Genomic DNA, 23,423 nt, shown 5'->3' on the forward strand with positions numbered 1-23,423 from the left:
TGAGCCTCTGAGGGTCAATGATCTGCCTTTGGACATTGTGTGATTTTCCATCAGGTCCGACATGTGTTCCTTGTTTTATTCACTTAAATTATAAAAGCTCATGATTTGGCCTTGCCTATGTAACTGAAGCTGAACAGCAGCCATTGTTCACCCAAGTGACAAGTACAGGATAATGCTAAATGCTATAGTAAGTAGAAAACTGACTCACTAGCATGAACTACTGGTCTTTATTTCATTTGTAGGAGGAAGAATATTTTGTTATTTAGTTATTGGCTTTTTCAAAAGTTACAGCGGCTCACTTTAGACAGGAAGAATAGGCTACAAGTGTAATATTAGTTAGCACATGGATAATATAGGCGGCTATATATTACATATATATTTATATATTTCTCTTTTTTCTTTTCTTTTCACACATTAGCTGATGAGTTAATGGTCACAATGATTTAAAAAAGAAAGCAGAAACCTGTCTGGGATGGCCTGCTGCTGCTGCAAACATATCCAGCCTATCAGACTGCTGCAAATTATATTAACTGGCAACCACACACAGAAATCACAAAGTGAAGACCAAAGCTGTAACAGTTAGGGTTACCATGGTGACCATTAGCCAGTGGCTCCCATAAACTTTGATCCATCTATGACAGAAATACACTCATCAACATGGGAAAAGGAAGTGCGACGATTGAATGAAGTGCAGCAGACCTCGAGGCGATCACTGCCCACAACATCTTCCAACCATCCAGCCAGACCAAACGCCAGTGAAAACTGATTGAGCGTCCTGGGAAGAGAACTAAGAGAGCTGTGGTATGAGTTAAGCTAATGCAGCTAAGGCCTAAGGCTCTTCCACTACCCAGCCTGCTCAAGTCTACAGTAGGGCTGAGGTGGAGTAGGTGAAAAGTTCTAGGTTCCTGGGACGCAAGATCACAGAGAGCTGGACATGTTCATCCAGCCACATCTCCACCATGGTGAAGAAAGGCTGTATTTCTTTAAGAAACTTAAGAAGGCAAAACTCATGTACCAAGTTCTGATTAACTTTTGCAAAGGAGCAATATAAAGCATCCTGACTGAAACATTACAAACTGGCATGGTATGTGAACAGCCCAGGACAGGAGGACTCTACAGCGGGTGATTAAAACCATCTAGAAGATAATTGGTACCCATCTACTGAGCATCAGTGACATCAGTAGTGAGGGGTGATGATCCCCTCAGTCAGAAGATCCCCGGCTCCTCCAGTCCATGTCGCTGTGTCCTTGGACATGAATGGGTGTGAATGGCTGTGTGACATGTAGCGTTAGAGCACTTTGAGTAGTCGGAAGACTAGAAAGGTGCTATACAAGTACATTTACCATCAGTGATATTGGTGACAAGAGGTGCCTGCGAAAAGCTCAAATGATGTTAAAATACAATATCCACCCTGCTGCCGTCAGATACAGAAGTATCTGGAAAGAAAAGACAGCACACAAATCAGAATAGCGCTTTCCCTACAATTCCTGATATAAGTGTGTGTGTGCCAGGTATGCAATAAGCATACCTATTTTACATGACAAACGTAGTTATTTTAACCTAGACCACAACTTTTTCCTAAACCTAACCAAGTAGTTTTGTTACCTAAACATGACCAAGTTAACCTAAAAACTAAATGAACTTACGTTTTGAAAACAGACAAGTGGAACAAAGTAACAAGTGGAAACTGACACGCTGTCCCTGACACGTCATGAAATAGCACTAAAGGTGAACCTGGAGCGTCATACTTTCTAGCATAGGGCCACTGACCAATTGTCAGTATTTGATGAGTTGGGAGTGAGTGTGTGTGTGTGTGTGTGTGTGTGTGTGTGTGTGTGTGTGTGTGTGTGTGTGAGATTTAGAGAGAGAGAGAGAGAGAGAGAGAGAGAGAGAGAGAGAGAGAGAGAGAGAGAGAGAGAGAGAGAGAGAGAGAGAGAGAGAGAGAGAGAAAGATATATGCTATTTCCGTGGTCTACTGGACTTCCGGTGTGCAAACATGTGCCTTATTCAGGTTGAGTCACTGCTTTCTTCACCCACACACACTCACCAGAGTCAGTCTATCAAATATTTGCACACTCATAGCTGGGAGAACACCGGGTCCACTGATTTGTAGTTCAACAGGAATGTTTGTGTGTGTGTGTGTGTGTGTGTGTGTGTGTGTGTGCTTAGGTGTGTGCACATGGACTACATCAGTGCAGGACACTTGATAGCTCCAGCTCATAGACTGTATTCAGCTACCGTAGAAGGTGAAGTGGGGTCAAACTCCTCCCTGTTTGGTCTCATCTTCCCCCTCCCCATGCTTCCATTCAAGGTTTCATGACAGCTCACAGCTGACACCATGTGCAGCTCCACAGAGTTTTACTGATGCAACAGTGATAGTGTTTAATGGTGACAGAATGAAGGGTACTCTGTAGGGTTCTCCCGAAAGTTTCTATTCAGTGTTCCTCAGCAAAACCAACTGTGTGGATCCTTATGGCCTAAAAGTAGCTCACAACTTGGACATTCCTAGGTTTACAGCAGCAGAAATATGTGCTATAAATGTTAGCTAACTTTGACATACTAACTTGAAGGAACTATGATTTATTACAACTTGGGTTTCCATTTTGAAGCCCTAGCTATCAGTTCTAGTAGTTATGATAATATTGTACCCACCAGAGGGCTACACACGGTATTGCTACAAATTAGTCTGACAGGACAACAAGCAACAGTCGTCCGCCAGGTGTGTCTCCCTCTTCCCCCCAAACAAAGAAGAATTGAATATCACTCAGTTGTCCCTCCCTAACTTCAGTGGATCATTGCAATGTGCACAAAATATTAGGCTGATGGGTCCAGTAGTAAGAGAGATTAGCGGTGGAGAGTTAGATACGCACACACATGACTAAATGCATTTTCTCCCCACAGGCATAATAAAGCATTGTTGTCTTTTAGCACTGTGGACCCTACGATCTACATATTTGCATTATTGCCCTCTTCCATCTGCAGAAATATGGCACCACCCCATGCCCATGTTAGCAGAACACAAGATACAGAGAAAACAAGTGACCAGAAAATCCACAGAAAAGGTTCAATTGAGGAGAACTGCACCTCTGATCTAAGGTTACTGTTTAGTTTTAGTGCCTTGCTTAGGGACACTTTGGTAGGACAGAACCTGTGAGCTGAGGTGAAAAGCAGAATGTTATGTGACACTGACGCAGAAAATTGTTTGTGTCCGATGTGGAAATAGGTGATGGGTGGAGCCTGGGCAGAGCATACAGGAGGCAGGACATGATGTAGATTACTCCGCGGTCACAGAGCTAGTGCACACTTTGATCATAAACAAGTTGAAGTTAGACTTTTCGTTTCTTCATGTAAATGACCCTTGTTCTTTACCCTAGATGTTTGTATTGTTCTGATTTAGCGCCAGCTGTATGATACAAACATCATAACCACACCCACTCTCTGAATTCTTTGGACAATGAGCAGCTTTATTCACACATGGGCTCAAATGAACATTACTCAGACTTTGTACAAGGCAGCCGGCAGGGTAAAGTCTGTTTAATGTCAACTGATTCGGATATTTGCCTTCCCATATACAGCTCCTCTGGGTAATGTCTACATAAGTTCAGGGTTGCAGTGCATGTTTGAAAGGGGAATAAGGTAGTAATACAGGGTGGTGCAAAGTGAGGATTTGTTGGACGTGTTGGTTCCCAGGAGAACTTGTTTTCCGGCTATTTGGTGGTCTAATGTTTTCCTGTGTGTCTACAGCTGTCATGGCTCCCAGCTTGGCCCAAGCATACAGGAGGAGGTGGTGGATGGCTATCACAGCCATTATAGAGAACCTGCTCTTTTCTGCTGTTCTGCTGGGCTGGGGCTCACTGCTCATCATGCTGAAGAATGAAGGCTTCTATTCCCACCTTTGTATTGGTAAGACCACCCTCCAATCAGCTCCTCTGGTTGTCTGTAGTGCAGTAATCGTCCACAGTCAGATATACAGTATATATACTGTATACAGTATCGGACACATACCTCTCTCTTGGATAGTTTCAAAGCTGCAGTTTTACCAACATACAGATGTTTACATTACAGTGCATTTTGACAGCTTTTCTGGTGACACAATAAATGTGACACAGACAGCATGCTGAATGTTGTGGTGCCTATGACTTAGTGAAGAAACACTTTGACCATGTTATGAGTGGTGTTTCTGGTTCTTTGGGGAGACCATGGGTGTGTTGGATTTTTGAAGTCTTTATTCAAGGACTGATTTCAATGACAGACCAGACAACAACTTAACAACTGATTCTTCATATTGCTTGTTTTAGATATGGCTGCAATGGAAAAAAAATAACCCTGGATGTGTCTGCCAACAAGACTGCTAAGTGTTTTTGTTCCATACTTTGTATCTAGCATCAATTGTATTCATGTTGAAGCTTCATCCAGGACAAGGACGATGGAGGCTGTTTTTGTCAGCTGGTACAGTAGAGGTCAGGCAGGAGAGAGGATGCTTCTGTTAGTACATTTTAAATGGACAGTTCACTCAAATAACAATGAAAATCTTTACTTTGGTGATATCTGTATGCAGATTTATATTAATGTGCCGAAGTTTCGATACCTTTGAATGCTTCTACTGCCCCCTTTGCATTGGTCATGCCACCGTCCAGATAGTTCATCTAGTTATCTGTTGACTTAGACTTCTAGTCATGCGGAGCTAGCTTGATTAACAAGGTGCATCCATAATGTTAAATGTGATATAAATTAGGATGCTAATTTTGACTCGTGAAAAACTGAACAACTCCGTGGTAGCGACCTGTCAATCACACGCCCTAAAGCATACCCTGCTTTATGGTCTAATTGACTCTAAACGGACCATCATGCTGGTTCCACAGAAGAGAATCTTGATAGCTGAAGGCTCTGGCTCCCATCCTACTTTTTAAGAGTCTAGAAACCACAAGTAACCCTGAATTTAGGGAGCGCAGCTCTCTAGTAGGATAATATGATCCTAGAAGCTCTATAAAATATGATGGTGCCTGACCAATTTGGGCTTTATAGCAGAAGGATTTTAAATTCTATTCTAGATTTTACAAGGAGCCAGTGTAGAGAAGCTAATACAGGAGTAATATAATCTCTTTTCTTAGTTTTTGTTAGTACACGAGCTGCAGCATTCTGGATCAGCTGAAGAGATTTAAGATACTTATTAGAGCAGCCTGATAATAAGGAATCACAGTAATCTAGTCTAGAGGTAACATATGCATAATTCTTCTGCATCGCTTTGAGACAGAATGTGCCTAATTTTTTTAAATGTTACGTAGGGGAAAAAAGGCAGTCCTTGAAGTTTGTTTTATCTGGGAGTCAAAAGACATATCCTGATCAAAGGTAACTCTGAGATTCTTTACAGTGGTGCTGGATGCCAGCGCAATGCCATCTACAATAACTATATCACTAGATAATTGGTTTCGGCGGTGTTTTGGGACTAGTAGAATAACTTCAGTTTTGTCTGATTTTAACATCAGGAAGTTGCAGGTCATCCAGGTTTTTATGTCCTTAAGACATGCTTGAAGTTTAGTGAGCTGGTTGGTTTCATCTGGCTTGATCGATAGATATAATTGAGTATCATCTGCATAACAATGAAGGTTTATGGAGTGTTTTCTGATAATATTGATTAAAGGAAGCATATATAAGATGAATAGAATTGGTCCAAGGACAGAATTTTGTGGAACTCCGTTACTAACTTTGGTGTGCATGGAGGTTTCATCATTTACATATACAAATTGAGATCAGTCAGAAGACTTGAAAATAGAGATTGAGACCATAAACTCATGTTTACAATGTTTACTGAGGTAATAAATCAAGTGAGAAGTAGAGTCATTGTCTCATAGACTACTACACAACCAGAGGAGTCGCCCCCTGATGGCCATTAAAGAGATGGCAGGTTTATTGCACCTCCGCATTGGCTTCACTTTTCAGACCCTGAGGCCCCTTTGCACCTGACTTCTAACACTGACTAAGTTATCAGGGCCTTTATCAGTGGTGTTTTGTGTTTATTTTGTTTCATTCATTGTCATGTCTAGTCTTGTGTTTGGTTCTCTACTTTCAACAGATTATTCTCTGCTGACTTTTTCTCTCGACCCTATCCAGAAAATGAGACTGTCGACACCAACGTGACTTCTATTGAGGATGGTGACTGGCGGAGTTGTGTGGAGCAGGAAGAGATACTGAACCTCGGCTTCACCATTGGCTCGTTCCTCTTGAGTGCAGCCACTTTACCCCTGGGAATCTTGATGGACAGATATGGACCTCGCCCACTGAGGCTCATTGGCAGGTGAGACAGACTGTTTATTGTCTGCTTTTCATCTGAAGATGAGTGTTTAACGTGTAAAATGAAAATGACATTGAAACCACACCCCATGTGTGCTCTGACATCCTTTGTACATTTCAGTTCATGTTTCGCAGCCTCCTGTGCAATGATAGCGGCCGCTGCATATGACCCCAAAGGTAAGACACTTCAACATGTCAAATGCTTCCATTCAATCCTACTACTGTGGAGACGCTGTAGCATCTTTAAAACAGACTCAAACAAGACAAGGAAAGTTAGCAGTCACATAAAGGCAGGCTATAAACAGTTTAAGTAACTTAGAAAAGAAAGAACAATTAATACCCAAACTGTGTGGCAAACAAAAATTACATTTTGTCACCTGCATAGTTTTTCTATGCAATCAGTGATTATAAAGGACATGTTAAGTGGACTCACTTTCAGTTGGGAATGGTTAAAGGTATAACCATTGACACCCACATTGTAAATAATGCTGAATGTACCAGTAAAGTTTTTAACCTTAATTTCCATGTCTCCCCTTAGTGCTGTCTGGCCTCATCTTCCTCGCTGTCTCCTTCAACGGCTTCGGAGGAATTTGCCTGACCTTCACTTCACTCACAGTATGATTCCCACTGACACACAGGCGCCTACACACTCAATTTGAAAAACTAGCTGAGAAGTGTCAAAATGTATTCAAAACGGAACTTAAGAAATGGTTCCTCACACGGAAGCCGTGTCACCCTAGCCGTGGCTCCAAGCAAGGGTGACCGTGGCTAAGTGGAGAGCAGGGCCGCCTTTCAATCAGAGGGTCGGCGGTTCGATAGCCGGCTCCTGCTCTACTAGTCTCATGTCCTTGAGTGTCACGACCTGGCTCCGCAGCCGTGGCACTAGTGAGGGAGACGCAGTCAGTTTGCACCAATAAAGGGTTTATTGTACAAAGCAACCAACAAATATCTTGCAATGGCGGAGCACGAGCCGTCCATGCTGCTCCATGGGTGGTTGGTATGAGAGAGAGAGAGAGAGATTGAAAAGAGGGCGGATCTTTATACGGGAGCACCGGGCCCAGGTGTCTCCAGTTAACGATCAGCATCTATGGTCCTGCTGGCTTAAAAGAACATAACAAATGACCCAGACAGGGAACCGTCACATTGAGCAAGACACTTAACCCCAAAATTGCTCCCGTAGCTGCGTCTACAGTGTGTAGATAGATACTGAATTGTAAGTCGCTTTGGATAAAAGCGTCTGTAAATGACTGTAATGTAATGTAGGGTAAGTATCCCAGATGCCCCTATACCTAGCTACTTCCTCCATATTCTCCTGAGGTGTTCCCAGCCCATCCGGGATTTATAATCCCTCCTCTCAGTTGGACATGCCTGGGAAGCATCCAGGAGACATCCAGATCAGATGCTAAACCACCTTCTTGATGAAGGAACAGCAGTTCTACCAAAGCACCTTTTGTAGAACTTAAAGGTCCCATATTGTAGAAAGTAAGATGTCCATGCTTTAAAAAACAAAAAAACAGGTAAATAAATACTGTGAAAGTATCAAAACAAGCAGTGATGTTATGAAGACAGCGACAGCCAGACCAATCAGAGCAGAGAGAGGGACTTAAAGAGACAGGTGCGTTTCAGATTCAAGGTGAATACAGGTACGTACAGACAGACAGTATGAGGAAAATAATGTTTATTTTTAATATTAAAGCATGTAAACATGTTCCAGTAAATACCCAAAACACATGTTTGAACCTGAAAATAATACAATACCATAATACCTCTATATCTTTAATGCTGAGTTACGAGATAATAATTCCTACTGAAAATCAACTTACCATGACTTAAACTGACTACAAACACAATGCATGAAAATGTCAACACGTTTTCTTTGGTAAATGACTATACCATGTTTTGTAGCCTAACATACAAGGAGGTGTCTTGATAAATGCCAGAGAAAATGCCACAAGTGCTGTGAATATATGTTGGCATTCCTCTCCTCTACCTTGTTGTTGTTTTCATGCCCAGTTCGTGAAATAGTCACCAAATGTAATCTATTGGTTTTGTGTCCATGGACACAAATTGAAAATAAAAAATTAAGATGGAAAGTCAGTTAGGATCCTTTTTCATGGATATTGACAAAAATGTATTAAAAAGATGATGTATGGTACAAAGTTATGTTTGGCAATAACTAGCATACAACTAGCTTAACTACAATATTTTGTGTTGAAGCAGCTGTTTCTATGGTTTCTATTTTATTTTTTAAAAGCTCAGATGCTAACTTATCAGTAGTTATTATTAACTTATTAACATTCATTGCATTCTTTGAAACTATCACTAAACCAGATGATTTTTACTTTGTCATATAATATATATATATTATTGAAAATATAATTTAGAATAATTGGTTTGTTACACAATAATATTGTCATGTAAAACTGGACTGAGTGGACCACAGTGCACTGAATCTTAACGATGAAATATTGTAATAACACACGCTTTGAACGGCTGCTCAAAAGTAATTCTGTTATAATATCATAACCCTATAATACATGATAAAAAAAAAATACCAACACAAAGACACTAAAGACACTGATCACTTCATAAATTGAAAGCAGCACTAATCATTCATTTTAATCAAATGGTAAATGGACTTTACTTATACCTCTAGTCTTCTGACCACTCAAAGCACTTTAACACTACATGTCATCATTCACCCACACACTGATGACAGGGGCTACTATGCAAGGTGCCCCCTGCCCATCAGGACTATTTAACATTCATACAACATTCACACACAGCTATGGGAGCAATTCTGCCCAAGAACACATCGACATAGACTAGTGGAGCCGGGGATCGAACTGCCGATCCCCTGATTGAAGGATTACGCTGCTCCACCACTGAGCCACTGTAGCTGTTCCATCTCATGAACTTAATTCCCACTGATTTCAGTTCATCCACTTTACACTACCTGCCCATCACCAAACAGCAACAAAGTTAGAGACTAGCTGGTGATCAAAGCGGAGCATTCAGCGTCTAAAGAGACATTTTTCTTAGTAGTTGGTGGAGACAAAACAGTGCTAAAATACTTTATTTCATCAGGTGGACACCAATACAACTCCAATTGAATGCTGATGTTGCTCCGTGTCTGTGTAAATAGACAACAGTTTGATAACATGCTCACCATAACAACTTTATAAGGTGATAATATGTAAATGTCATGTTTACAGCCAAAAAAATAGAAGTCAATGAATGAAGCATTAGCAACGTATACTGCTTCTTTGAGTTTTCCTATTTTGAATTGATGATGACTGCCTACATTCATTTTCAGTCCTATATTTTATAATTGGTGCTGATGAAAATAAAGATAATTAGCATCTCAATGTCAAACTAAATGAGGCCTTCTCATCAGTCTGTGTACATCATTAGTGCAGCAGAAGCCAACCAGTGTAGAAGTCATGAAGTAGAAAGGGGACAGGGACAACAAAGGTCTCTGCTGTCTGGACTTGCACCTTGGACATCACATCACAGTATGGTACATTGCATAGACTAATGCTAGGTCACCGGGATGCCCCATACGCACTTTCCATATCTCTCTCTCTGTCAACCTCTGCAGTGACGTCACAGACTGGGATGTGGCCAGAGATATAAATGTCGAAGGTTTCAACCTACAGAGGAGAGCAGTAGTATTCTCTGAGCCCTGTGATTGATCGTGGATTTACTCTTTTGAGTCCAGAACACATATCTACAAGCATAAAGTTCAATAGTCATGTTCCAAACAGCGTGAGTGTGGTTTGGACCGCTTTGAGTATACATGGGATTATAAACACATGTTCATCTGTGTGTGTGTGTGTGTGTGTGTGTGTGTGTGTGTGTGTGTGCACATTTTGCCAAGCAGCACATGCTGTTCCACTTGTTCTAAATTCTGATGCGGCCTCTCAGCCAATCCAAAACATGGGCGGACAACACACCCTCCGACAGCCCACTCCCTTTGTCAACTCTCTCTCTGACCTAGACCATGTCCTGAACTTGACATGGTAATTCTGGCCTCACTGCTGTCATTCCTGGTCTGGTGTGTGTTTGTGTCTGCTGTATATTATCTTGATGAAAAGCTCTTACATAACTACATGAGGTAAACAGTGTAAATTCCCAGCTAACCTAACTAGATGCAAACACATGCCCTGTGAACTTTGCAAGGCAGTTTGTACTACAATAAACTGACTGACCAGAGCCAGCAGTGTTATGTCCCTTTAACTTCTCATTATGAAGTAAATGTTGATTGTAAAATGTAATGGCTATAGAATAATGACACCATCTGCTTTAGATTGCTTCAATTTAATTGTCGCTTTCACTACGCAATTCTGAACCTTAACAAAATGTTCACATCTTAACCACAGTTTGCAATAACCATGATCTTTTCCTAACCTTACCATACTATAGCTGCAATGGGCAGACCGAGAGTGAGAGTTGGAAACACCTTGGTATTTGACATGAACATAATTCAGTTTTTTGTAGAATTGTACAATATCACCAATCTAGTCTGGTGTTTCCACTTCTGGAGTTGACAATGTATATTGGGGAATTGACTTCATGTTGATACGTTTTTCACCTATTATTTGTTTGATCTCTTAACTACGTGTGCACTACAGCAGTGCAAAAATAATGATAGAGAGAAGAGGGAACTGAAGGCCAGAACAGATGGTAAAGTGAACGGAAAGACGAAAAGAGGGAGGGCAGATAAGAATGGAAAAAACAGAGGTTGAAGCAAAGCAACAACATGGAAACATTACTGAGCAGAGAGTTATGACATTAGTTGAGCTTGAGGACTGTAGACAGACGGAGAGACAAACACAGCTGTTATTTGTTCATCAACATCAATAAACAACATACACTGTTTTACTGCTACTACTTTTATTACCACTACTACAACTGTTCCAAAAGTTCTCAAAACTGGATTACCAACCACACAAAGCAGGCAATTACTATGTGCCCAACAGCCCTGGTGACTTTGTGTTGCAAACTTCTTAGGGGCATTTGCACCACTAAAGTTAAACATGAACTGATGTGGGTTGTGCATTGTTCTACATTGTTGTAGAAATACATAAATAATTATAAATATATAAATACATCTGCACCATCAGCTGAAAGCATATGGTCTTCAGATAATACAAATCATGGCTCAGTATTAGGTTTCAATATGCTTTTGAACAATCTGTTAGCAGCTAGGACCAGTAATGTCAATATATCACTTAGTCCAATGTTATAGAGCTATTTTTGTTCAAAGATTTTATATAGAAATATGCTAGCATATTGTGCCCATACACCAAACCACTTCATGTACAGTAGTTTTCATTTCAACAACATACCCATTGGGCACGTCTGTAATAAAAAGTCATGAAGTTCCAGGTAACAGAATCAAAACAACATCGTGATTGAACCTGGTTCTTTTCACAGTCAGAAAGCTTGTTTTCACTGAATAAGTTAGATTAGAGAGTTTGAGATAACACAGAGGGTGAAAACTCACAAGCAGAGTACACAACAAACTACTTGATTGTCAAAGAGCCAAGTCTGAACCTTTTTTTTTTTTGCCTGCAGCCTAGAGAAGGGTATCAGTCTATAGTGTTGACAGAGGTGGAACAGCCCTGTGTTTGGGCCCAGTGCCCCACATTGCAATGAAGCAGCTAGCAGGAATGAATATCAGAGTTAGGGACACTTCAGGGAGACAAGTTTTTTTCAGTGTTTGTGTTTTTGACATGACCTCAGCTACGTACACAATAAAGTCGTGCAGGGATGATGTCATTTTGTAGGCCAACAGGAAGTTATCATCGCCCTGGTTCCCTCCACAAAAAGACAATTGGGCTTTCCAATCCATAAAATCTGATTTGAGCAATACGTTTAAACGGAACATGAAAGCCTGTAGTGTGAACAGCTGTGTGATTGGCAGCACTCCAGCTGTGTCTATAGTTAGAGTGAAAGTCTGTAGACACACACACACACACACACACACACACACACACACACACACACACACACACACACACACACATACACACACATACTCCGCTTCACGAGCACCTGACGAGACCTCTTTCATCTGACCGACTGCTGACATTACACCTTCATTTTCCATAGACTTACAATGGTAACACAGGCGTCATGTTTCATTTGGTTGCATTAGTGCAGAGCTGAGTGAAGCTGATGCCAACAGGTTCGAATCAATATGTCGCCACACTTACGGGGGGGGGGGGGGGGGGGGGGGTGGGAGTACTGGCAGTGGCAGAGTTTGAGCTGTAAATACTGACTGAACATGTTGCTGCTTTGCCATGTTGGTTCTGTTAGTTGTGTGTGTGTGTGTGTGTGTGTGTGTGTGTGTGTGTGTGTGTGTGTGTGTGTTAATCAGCTCAATGTCCACCCTTCATGAAAAGCTAGTTAGTTAGTTTACTCATAACAATGAATTAGTTAGTGATATATGTTCATTCATTTTAGTCTGTTTTACGTTGTATGTTGACTACAGAAATGTCTGAAAGAGATCAAAGGTCATACAGTAGCTGATTAATAGATTAAGCACACATTAAGATCACATTTACTGCTGACCGGTAAGGATGGTGGTTCATATCTTTGTCTGATATTATAGAAGTCTCCTTTGTCTTTCATCTCTCTCTCTCTGTCATCTAGCTGCCGAACATGTTTGGGAATGTACGATCAACCATCCTCTCCCTGATGATCGGCTCCTATGCTTCTTCAGCCGTCACCTTCCCTGGTGTCAAGGTATACACACACACACACACACACACACACACACACACACACACACACACACACATCCTTTTTATCCAACATAATCATCACAAAAAATGTTAATTTAGGATTGTTGTCGTGAACTTGCTTGTGCAGTTTTATAATAAAATATTCAGTCAGCAACATATTTGCCAATTGTGCCTATTACAATGTTCTATAGTGAAGAATATGATTTTTGTAGAAAATACATGTGATTGCTGAAAGCTGTAGGAAAAGTACAAGAAGAGTTACGGGAACAGAAACAAAGACAGAAAGAAAAGAGAGAAGAAAGAGGGAGAAAGAGTGAGAGGATAGAAGGAATAATGAAAAAGATGAGAACCAAAGGATAAGGAATATATTTGTGATTAGAAGGAAGAAAATGCACACACGGGAGCAGGGAGAGAGAGGGAATGAATGAAAAGAAGTGATCGCAGTAGGATTTCATCATTCATTAAAGAAGGCTTGTATTTGATTGGACCACTAAAACGCAAAGAATGTAGCGATAAGGCTCTGCAGAGGACTGTGGCTTTGTCACTAGAAGTTGCAGATTGATTGATGATTGGATGTAATGATGTTACTGGTTGAAATTGGTTGGTACTGGCTTACGTACGCACTCGGCATATTTTGTTTTACAGGAAGAAAAGGTCATTGGATTTTGATGTAAAAATACGGAGAAATTGTTCTTGTTAAATTGTAAATTTGTTGAGCACATATTGTTGCTCTACGTGCACAATATGTTTAATTTCAACTTCAACATATTTTCCTTCTCCCTCATTCCTCTTCTACCTGTCTCTCTCTCTACCTGCCTTCCTCCCAAACCCTTGTCTTACCGCTCCAGTTGATTTATGACCTTGGCGCGTCGTTTCGTGTCATCATGTGGGTTTGGTCTGGTATGGCCTGCACAGTCTTCATAAACTGCTTCCTCAACTGGCCTGCTGAATCCTTCCCTGCACCTGAAGACGTCAGATACACGTCAGTGCTCATCCTGTAGAAACATTATTGTACTTGTGAAAACACACACAATCACAACCTTCACCGGAAAATCCAGTCACGAGTTTCACCGTGCTACTCCATAACCTCCGTTATTTTAGGTTCTTTATAGGAAGACACATACAATTATGATTTGTAAGCTGCATTATAACTATTATTTTTCTCCACTTAGGGGAAGCGTATCAAACAGCTCAATATAATAAATCAAATGTAATAATAATATAATAATCCATTCATATCCTATTATGCTGAGTGATCAGAGAAATGTGGCTGACGTGTTTCAAATTAAATCTCTAGATACATATCTCAATTTCCCCCCAGGTACTACTTTGGCTTAATTAATCTCCTTACTATATTATACAGTAATGAATTGGCTCCTTGCATAGTGACCAGTCTGGCAGATTCCAGGGAGATTGCAGAACAGAGACTGAAGACGTGAACAGATTCAGCTGGTCTGTCAGGCCAATGGGAAAACAGTCCAACACTAGAGCAAGATAACTAGTCAACTACTGGGTAGATTGCCATGAAAATTGATATGACCATTCCGTCATCACAGGATAATTATTATCTCCAACAGTAAATGATGAGATCTGCACCAAACTGCACTTTATTTGGGCTGCTCATTTAAGGCTGCATGCTCAAGGACCTCTCTGGTGGTTGCAGGGACTCACAAGTTCTCAAAGCACCCTTTATATTGCCTGTTTCATTCTGCCATTGACTGGCTGCTGACTCCAAACTCAGTACTCTTAACTGGCCCCTGGCTGACTGCCTCGCTGCCGCTCAGCTGCTGCTCTGCACCAGAGTCACAGCCGCTTCAGACATCTGTATAAATTAAAATGAGAGTGTATCTGTTGTTGTATGAGTCATGCGAGTGAAAAATATATCTGATAAACTTGTGATCTAGACGGGAGGTTAGCTAATTGTGGGTTGTATTAATTCAATCAAAGATTACAGCAGTGGTCACTGCAGACAAACCTGGTTCCTCATGATTTTGGTAACCCCTTTCCTCCGACACCATCAATCAGGTCAGATTTTCCACTTTCCACACATTTTTCATATAATAAGCAGACTGTCTTTCTATGTACGGAAGACTTAAATGCTGAGCCATCTACATGTTGGACACTCCACGACTTGAAAGCAGATGTCCAGTAAAGAATTCCTGGATATAACACTCAGCAGGTTCAAATGTTTTTGAGATGGTGACAGGTGTAAATTACTTCTCATTGGTTCACCATTAGATAAGGGCTGGAGTTATTTTAGATTCTTTATCATACATTCAATCGCCTTCTCTTTTCTCATCAGTAAAAAGGTGAAGCTGAGTGGAGTTGTGACAGAGGACAAGATGACTGGGGACAGGTATGTCACCCATGTGACTGTCATGGAAGACATGATGGGACCTAAGCAGCCAGAACCCGAGCAGACAGACTCTCAAAGCACAAACCAGGGTATGGAACATTATTATTGACATTAAACTTTTGTTGTATCTTTATTTATATATCCATGTTACCAGGAGGCAGTTAGCATAGCTTAGCATACAGACTGGCAAAAGAGCTAAACAGCTTACAAGGCTCTGAATAAGGATTATACAAACAACGTATAATGTGTTGTGAGCCTTTAGTCTTTATGCCTTCACAGAAAGAACGGCATATAATGCTAATGTTTAAAGTTGCTATGAAGGCTTCAACCCGATCACTTGGTTAGACCCATTTCTAAAGCCCTGGGCAGCCCAACGAGTCAAAAGACGCTCCATTACAGTCACCGTAAACACAGGGTTCATGTTGTGAATTCAAACAAAAACATTTGCTTAGATTTAGGCAACAAAACCACTTAGTTGCGTTTAGGAAAAAAAGATTGCAGTTTGGATTAAAAATACTACATTTGTAAAATGAAAATGAAACTTTTCCCTATGAACACAAAGACAAAAAACACATTGTTGGTTTTACAGAAGACACAAACAGCAGTCTCCTGGGTGAAAGTCCTGTGTTTGTTTGACCCACCTACCCTTCCCAGATTGAGTTACATTGTAGTTACTTTAAAGTCTGTTGTGTTTCATACAGATGCGATTGGGAGCCTTGTGCGTCAGTATCAGACGCCGAGAGACATGACAAAGCGTCGGTATTTGACGCCCTGAGTTTGAAAACAAGCTGGGAGCTTTCAGTTGGTTGTGAAACAGTCTCAATGTAAAACAATGTAATACTAATGCCTCCATATGACCTACATAAGTAAACAAGACCATCATAGAGAAGATTGTCTTTTTCCATAATTATTCTTAATGCTTGTCATCAGTAATTATGCAAGTTCACCAGCAACTCCTTCAGCTCAGACTCCAATGGAGCTTCCAGCAGCAACCAGCCCACTGCGGACAGCCGTCTTTAACATGCAGTCGCATATATACATATAATTGTGTGTGTGTGTATATATATATATATATATATATATATATATATATATATATATATATATTAGTGCTAAGCAACGATTACAATTTTTAATCGCAATTAATCGCATTGTAATATATCGCATATAGTCAAAATCAATATAATTAACACAATGACAACAACAAACTCATAAGAACCAGTCACACATATTCATATGACAACAAAGCATGACAAATCAATCCAGCAGACCTACAGCGGAACACGCATTCTGCTACACACTCGAGGGCACGGGCCATTCAGATATTAGATGTAAAAAAACAAGCGCAGTTCACTTACCAAATGCTGTTCACTTAAAGACAAACTCTATCCTCCTTTTCTTCCCCGACACTATCAGCCAGGAATACCGTTCATACAAATCCTTTTCCATGCTGGGTCAGAGCTGCTAGCTGTGGGGTTGGCCGACCCTTTGATACGATGTCCAGCTTTTCCTGAAATGTCCTTCTCCAGAAAGGCGTTGCTAGTAACTCACAAATCCGTTTCTCCTCCTCCTCCTTCAGCCATTGAGTGTTAAAAAAAACAAAGCTAGGTAAAAAAAATAATACATATATACACCACGCAAAATGCTAAAAATGTCATAATTTATTCCATATCTTTCAATTTGAACTCTTACTACTCCAAATAAATTCTGCTGGCTACCTTAAGTTTCACAATAGTCACGTGTTCTCCCACTGACCAATCACAGCACACACTGCACCTTACTTCAGAGCTGCACCTTAATACTGAGCTGCACGTTAATGCTGACGTACTTGTAGGCCAGCTAGAAGGCTCTGGCACGTCAAAGAACATGTCAACATGTCAAACTAAAGATCTGATTGGTTGAAGACTATGACAATCAACAATATCGTCCCCATTTACTTAAACTGCAAAGGCATTCACATCACGGCCTCTCTTCTTACCTAGAGACAGCATAGAGGTGAAATCTGATTGGATGAGAGCTCTACTTAAAACAAGCTGCACTGGAAGCAGTGTTGCAGGCTGGAAGCAGAGCAACTGAGGAAGACAGGAGCTGTGCAATGAGAAAATAAGATAATGGGAAAAATATTTTTATAAATTATAATACATGTAGTGTATTTATGAAAAATTATTATATTATGAAATAGCTATAACTTTGAGATTCTGTTTAGGCCAGCAGAAAAGGCTTTGCTGGCCCTGACGGCCCACCACTGATATATATATATATATATATATATATATATATATATATATATATATATATATATATATATATATATTTGTCATATTTGATTTGATTGTAAAAGTACTTTACAGTGAAGAACCAGAGTAAACTCATATATATGTATCAGATCCGGATTGCTGTATGCTTTGCCGACGAGGACAATGCTACGGAGACGTCAGTACCAGCACCAAGTTTCAAAAAGACTGGCCAAGATAAGGCTGTTCTCGGCAGGTACCGTGAGCACTGACCCCCCAGTGCTGGCGAGGTTTACTGCAGGTCCCGCTAGCAACACCTCTCATCACCGAAATCGTCGGAGCAGTTTATTAAGTCGGCTGAATCTTGACAACCGAGATTTGATGCTTCAACAACTAACTTCTCGCCTAAAAAAAGCCTAAAATTACTTTCTATGACTTAACAACAGTAGTATTTCGAAAGTTTCAACTTCAGTTGTGTGTTTCCTCCTACTCCATTGTTTCCTGTTGCTGGTGCAAAGTGCATTGTGGGATACTTGGCTGTCCCAAGTACACAAGTCACCGATGCATCCCCGGTAAAATGGGCGGAGCAAGCCACGTACGGGCATCGCATATTGAGAAAGGCCCGACTCATGATGCATTTTGGAATACACATATTCGATTGGCTGAGTAGCGTCACGTGAAATGAAAAGCTGTGCAGGTTAAAATAGAAGTGCTCTGCCAAAATGTATAATTCTCAATTATCCATATGTTGTATGTCCGGGTCTGTATCCGGACCGCGGCCCGCCTATTAGTCTCCCCTGTGCTAGTGGATTAAACTTTTGCCAACATGGATAGACAGTTTACTTTGGAACTACTCTTTTAGTGTAGTGTCAAACTCCCTGAAGCTTCAACGTGCTTCATTAGTCTCATTCATTGCATGGGAGTGTTTCAAACTGGTTCCTTGCTCTGCTGGTATTCAGTGAATTTGGATACTGATTCAATGAACATTAAGACACTGATCAGCAATCAGTTATCTCCATTTCAATCAGGAGTGACTTCATTAGAAATTAACAATCATTTATAATACATATAATTTGAATAGTGCAAAGTCTTTGGCGATTGGACTCCATCCTGAAGTAGGATAATAGAGTGGTAGTGATGCTGAGGTCACATAAGGTAGAATCCTCCTGGAGTCCAGACACTGGTGGTGGTGGTGATGAAGGGAGTTGCTACAACCCAATGATGAATAAGGAGCATGACTGTGATGCTGACTGGAGGGGACTGGGGTGGAGGAGGGTCGCATCCGATTGTGTTGAAATGACAACTGACAGCAGCAGAGAGGAGAACACGATCACAATGTGATTGACTGAAGCAAACTGTGCAGAATCTGGTTGGTTACTTTAAAGCAGGGGTGTCAAACTAATTTTCACCCTGGGCCACATCAGCGTCGTGGTTGCCCTGAAAGGGCTGGTTGTATTTGCAAGACTGTATAAATGTAACTACTCCCTAATATAGCATTTTATTATTGTTTTTTCAAGTGTAACACTATTGTACATGCAGTTATATAAATGTAAAAATATATTTAAGCACATTTCTGTTATTATAACATAAATCCTTTTAATTTAGGGTTAAGAAACCCACGTTACTCTATGACAGGTCAAACTTTTAGAGAAAATAACAAAGACAAATATCATCGAACACAAGTTATTATATTAACTTTGTTCAAAGCTATTTTTGTCACCTCTCTGTATCACTAATGTCACTCCCCGCCAAAGAGCTGCTTCTATGACTATTGTGTTTATGTATCCCATAATTTCGATTTTCTATCTCATAATTTCGACTTTCAACCTCATAATTTTGACTTTCTATCTCATCATTTTGACTTTCTATCTGATAATTTTGACTTTCTATCTCATAATTTCGATTTTCTATCTCATAATTTTGACTTTCTATCTCATAATTTCGACCATGTGAATATATTTTTTTTTGCTGGTGGACTCGCGGGCCACATAAAATGACATCGCTGGGGGGATTCGGTAATCAGAATCAGAGTCAGAAACCGTTTATTGCCAAGGTACGTTGCACACACAAGGGATTTGTCATGGCGGGTGGTGCATAACATTAAACAATCAACAACAATCAACACAATGCAAGAAATAGAAACATATTAAAATGTACAATAGAATATAAAATAATATAAAATAAAGTGCACAACAAACAGATAACAGTACTATAAACAAGTGTGATGAAGTGTAATGTAAAGTGTCAAGTGTGTTTAAATGAAGAAACAGGGAAGGGATGTGCAGGGGAGTGACCGGTAGGAATTTGTCCTAGAGTCAGTGGGGGTCCCGGGCTTTGTTGATGAGCCCGACTGTAAAGAGTCTTCCTGACTGAACATCCGCTTAAGATTAATTAACCTTTGAAGTTGAGCATGTTAATAATGTAACGCCAACTCCAGGGTTAGGCAAATCAGTGCCATGAGAATTAAAAGACATTTTCCATGGAACTGAACTCTCAGTGAATTGTTACAATTTTAACTGGAGACTGAGTGACTCTATGAGTAGTCCTATACACATTATCTCTCTCTCTTCTTCTTCAGGCTCGGTGCCACTCTGTCATTCTGTGTGCTCTCCCATCTTCCTGTGGAGTATCATCACAATGGCAATGAGCCAGCTGAGGCTGATCTTCTTCATGGGTGCCATGAACAAGATGCTGGAGTTCCTGGTCACCCACGGCGACCCCAACCGTAAGAATGATAACCTACCTGAATATTTTTAAATAATTGGAAAACTACTTTGTTATCATTGCACAAAACAATGACAAGAACATGGACATTGTCTGGTATCACATGCCAACAATGAAGAACATTATAGGTGAAGAATCATGACATACTGACTTAATCATATCTTTATACCACATCACCTGACTTCATTAGCGGCAGCCCTGCGTGCCCTGGCTCACTATTACATGGAGTATATACAAAATACAGTGATTTACAATTCATAGATATGAGTATGAACAGTGATTGAGAAGAGCCAGAGTCAAACAAGCTGGGGTGAACTCTGACCAGACGCTGTTGTTGTTTCAGCCTCAGAAGAGCTGCAGAAGGAGGGGGAGGAACAAGGTAAGAGTTTAGAGGCTCAGTGGAGTTCCTACAATGTTTGGACTGATGTTTCTAGTTGTATTTTGTGTCTACTTGACGTCTTTAAATGTCCAGAAATGTATTCATATCAGGCCTTTGAGGGAGCAGTTACAATATTGGAAAAAATACATTATTATTGAAACACATGGCAATATTAGTATTAGAATTTGCAATGAAGTATTTTAAGTTTACCAGTGTGGGATCCAATAAAAATGTTACAACCTTATTGTTGTTATGGTACTGTATTCATCAGGTGGACGATAAGCAACATGTGACTGAGGTTATGCCCTTTGCGTACTTGGGCCTTGTGTTACACTGATCCCGGTATTTTTAGACCCAGCACTTTTCCGCAAGAATCCAGTGTTTCTCCATCTGAGCTGTTGAAACATCATTTAGACCTTCGTATCAGGAAAAGAAACCTTAAAACATTTGTGTTATGACCTCAAAATTTCTAAAATAAGACAATAAGTAGCCTTCTGTTTGTCGTGGCTTCAATCTGTCTTCTCTCCACGTGTTCCTCTGGACTTCACTCTATCTCGGCATGTCCTCCTCAGTTGGTTTCTACTCATCTATCTTCGGTACGATGCAGCTGCTGTGTCTACTGACTTGTCCTTTAATTGGCTACATCATGGACTGGAGGTTGAAGGAGTGTGAAGAGGGAAATGCCAACACACAAACAGAGAAGAGGTATGAAGAGGGTCCAGTGGGTTCTCTTTAGGTTTAGACATCATGTTGCTACATTTATACATTGATGTACAGCAGTCAGCAACACAGATGATTTTGTTTGTACATTAGTATTAGAAGGTTTCTCTCAAATGTTGTATGTACATTGAAATAGCTTTGGGTTGCTACCCATACTGGCTCTGAAGTGATCCTCTGCTTGGCCACACTGTAAAAGACCAAAGAAACAGTTTCATACTCTGCATCCACCCCTCCTCTTTAGCTGTCCGCCTCTTTTGACGTTTGTCCCATTCAGCCAATCAGATCCCCCAAAGAGAGACAGAAAGATCCAGAAACTGACCAATGCCATGAGAGCGTTCATCTTCACCAACCTCCTATTGGTCACCTTCGGAATAATTTCTTTGTTTGACAACCTGCCTTTACAGGTTAGAAAAATACTGTTCAGGGATACAACCTATTTGACATATTATACTAATACAGAAGCAATGCCTATGACTTTACAGACACACAAGATAAACAAACACAAAGTGTCACTTTTGATGATCATTTATTAATCTGCTCTTTGTGTTTCCTCTATTAGTTGGTGTCGTTTGTTCTGCATACGATAGTGAGAGGATTTATCCACTCCTGCTGTGGAGGACTCTATGCTGCTGTGTGAGTACCACACCACTGGCATCTTTATATTAAAAATTAAATGTGAAGAAACCCACAAAGCATTACCACCTGACTCTACAATCCCCCTCAGCCATGAACACTGGTAAAACAAAACCTACTCTGGACAAATGCAAACACAATTTTAATTCTTGTTAAACTGCCTAAGTCTATATCTGCTGCCAGTTTGAGCAGCTATTTTTGCCAAATTTTACTGCGTTGTCCTGCTGCTTCCATATTTGGTAATCCTCTCAGAAAGATGCCAGAGATGCTGAGAGGTACCATCCCCTAAGCATAACACACACTGGAGGCAAAAAAACATCCTCTCTGACAACTTAGCAATTAGCCATTTTTTCTGGAGAAGCACTTCATGATAAATCTGGTTATTTTTACCAGCGGTTTAGTTTATAACAATATTCCCTGGTTGGTGGGCACCAAGGTGTTTATTCTTACATTCTTCTTCAGAAAGCAAACTTTTAAATGTGTACTGTAGAAGATAATCCACATCGTTCATGGTGACCACAGTCAGTATCTTTTAAAAAAAAAACTAACTTCGGCCAACTACAAGCATCTGACGACAGTACTGGGTAAAAAGCCAGTAGGACAGAGGGGCAACAGACAATCAGCCCCACTTGACATCAAATTTTCATTGCTTAAGGTTTTGGGTATGCATACTGTTGCTTTCCCACACTCGGATCATTTCACACTGTGAGTGTGGGGATGTCCTAACATAGCGGCCTCTCCAGTAAATGCTTTCCAGCATTCACACCAACTATAAATGTATTGGAGCAAAACGTACAATATTTCCCTCTCCCTGAGGTGTAGAGGAGTAGAAGTATGAAATAGCTAATAAATGGAAATACCTCAAATGTTTGCTTGAATACAGTACTTGAGTAAATGTACTTAGTTACATTCCACCACTCAGAGTTGGTACTTGATCCTCCTATATGGCTCGGGTTAGACTGTTTTAACTGTGAATTAAGACAATGAAAAGACATTGTTTCTCTTTGTTTTTAATCTGAAGATTGTGATCATTTCTATCTCCCACCCTGCTTTAGGTACCCAGCCAACCACTTTGGAACACTGACAGGCATGCAGTCAATGATCAGTGCTGCTTTCGCCTTGCTTCAACAGCCACTGTTCATTCTGATGGTGGGACACCTGAGTGGAGATCCGTACTGGGTAGGGAGCATACACACACACACACACACACACACACACACACACACACACACACACACACACACACATACACACACACACACACACACACACACACACACACACACACACACACACACACACACACACAAACACACACACCATCAGGATGTGTA

General features: G+C 40.6%; 1 protein-coding gene across 1 annotated transcript in view; it reads left to right on the top strand.

Annotated features, from left to right (window-relative positions):
• slc43a1b (solute carrier family 43 member 1b) overlaps nt 1–23,423 on the top strand; it is a 31,264-nt gene that overhangs the window by 1,430 nt on the left and 6,411 nt on the right. Inside the window, exons 2-14 of the mRNA XM_068726618.1 lie at nt 3,745–3,903; nt 6,112–6,295; nt 6,413–6,468; nt 6,830–6,906; nt 12,952–13,044; nt 13,892–14,025; nt 15,346–15,488; nt 20,212–20,358; nt 20,701–20,736; nt 21,309–21,441; nt 21,731–21,860; nt 22,016–22,089; nt 23,145–23,268. Coding sequence (XP_068582719.1) covers nt 3,750–3,903; nt 6,112–6,295; nt 6,413–6,468; nt 6,830–6,906; nt 12,952–13,044; nt 13,892–14,025; nt 15,346–15,488; nt 20,212–20,358; nt 20,701–20,736; nt 21,309–21,441; nt 21,731–21,860; nt 22,016–22,089; nt 23,145–23,268 — 1,485 coding nt within the window. The 5' untranslated portion in view covers nt 3,745–3,749. The remainder of the gene's footprint in view (nt 1–3,744; nt 3,904–6,111; nt 6,296–6,412; nt 6,469–6,829; nt 6,907–12,951; nt 13,045–13,891; nt 14,026–15,345; nt 15,489–20,211; nt 20,359–20,700; nt 20,737–21,308; nt 21,442–21,730; nt 21,861–22,015; nt 22,090–23,144; nt 23,269–23,423) is intronic.

The sequence above is a fragment of the Cebidichthys violaceus genome, unplaced genomic scaffold (genome assembly GCF_023349555.1).
Source record: "Cebidichthys violaceus isolate CVI_PGR_0920_01 unplaced genomic scaffold, fCebVio1.0.p SCAF_4, whole genome shotgun sequence".
In the NCBI taxonomy this organism is placed as follows: domain Eukaryota; kingdom Metazoa; phylum Chordata; class Actinopteri; order Perciformes; family Stichaeidae; genus Cebidichthys; species Cebidichthys violaceus.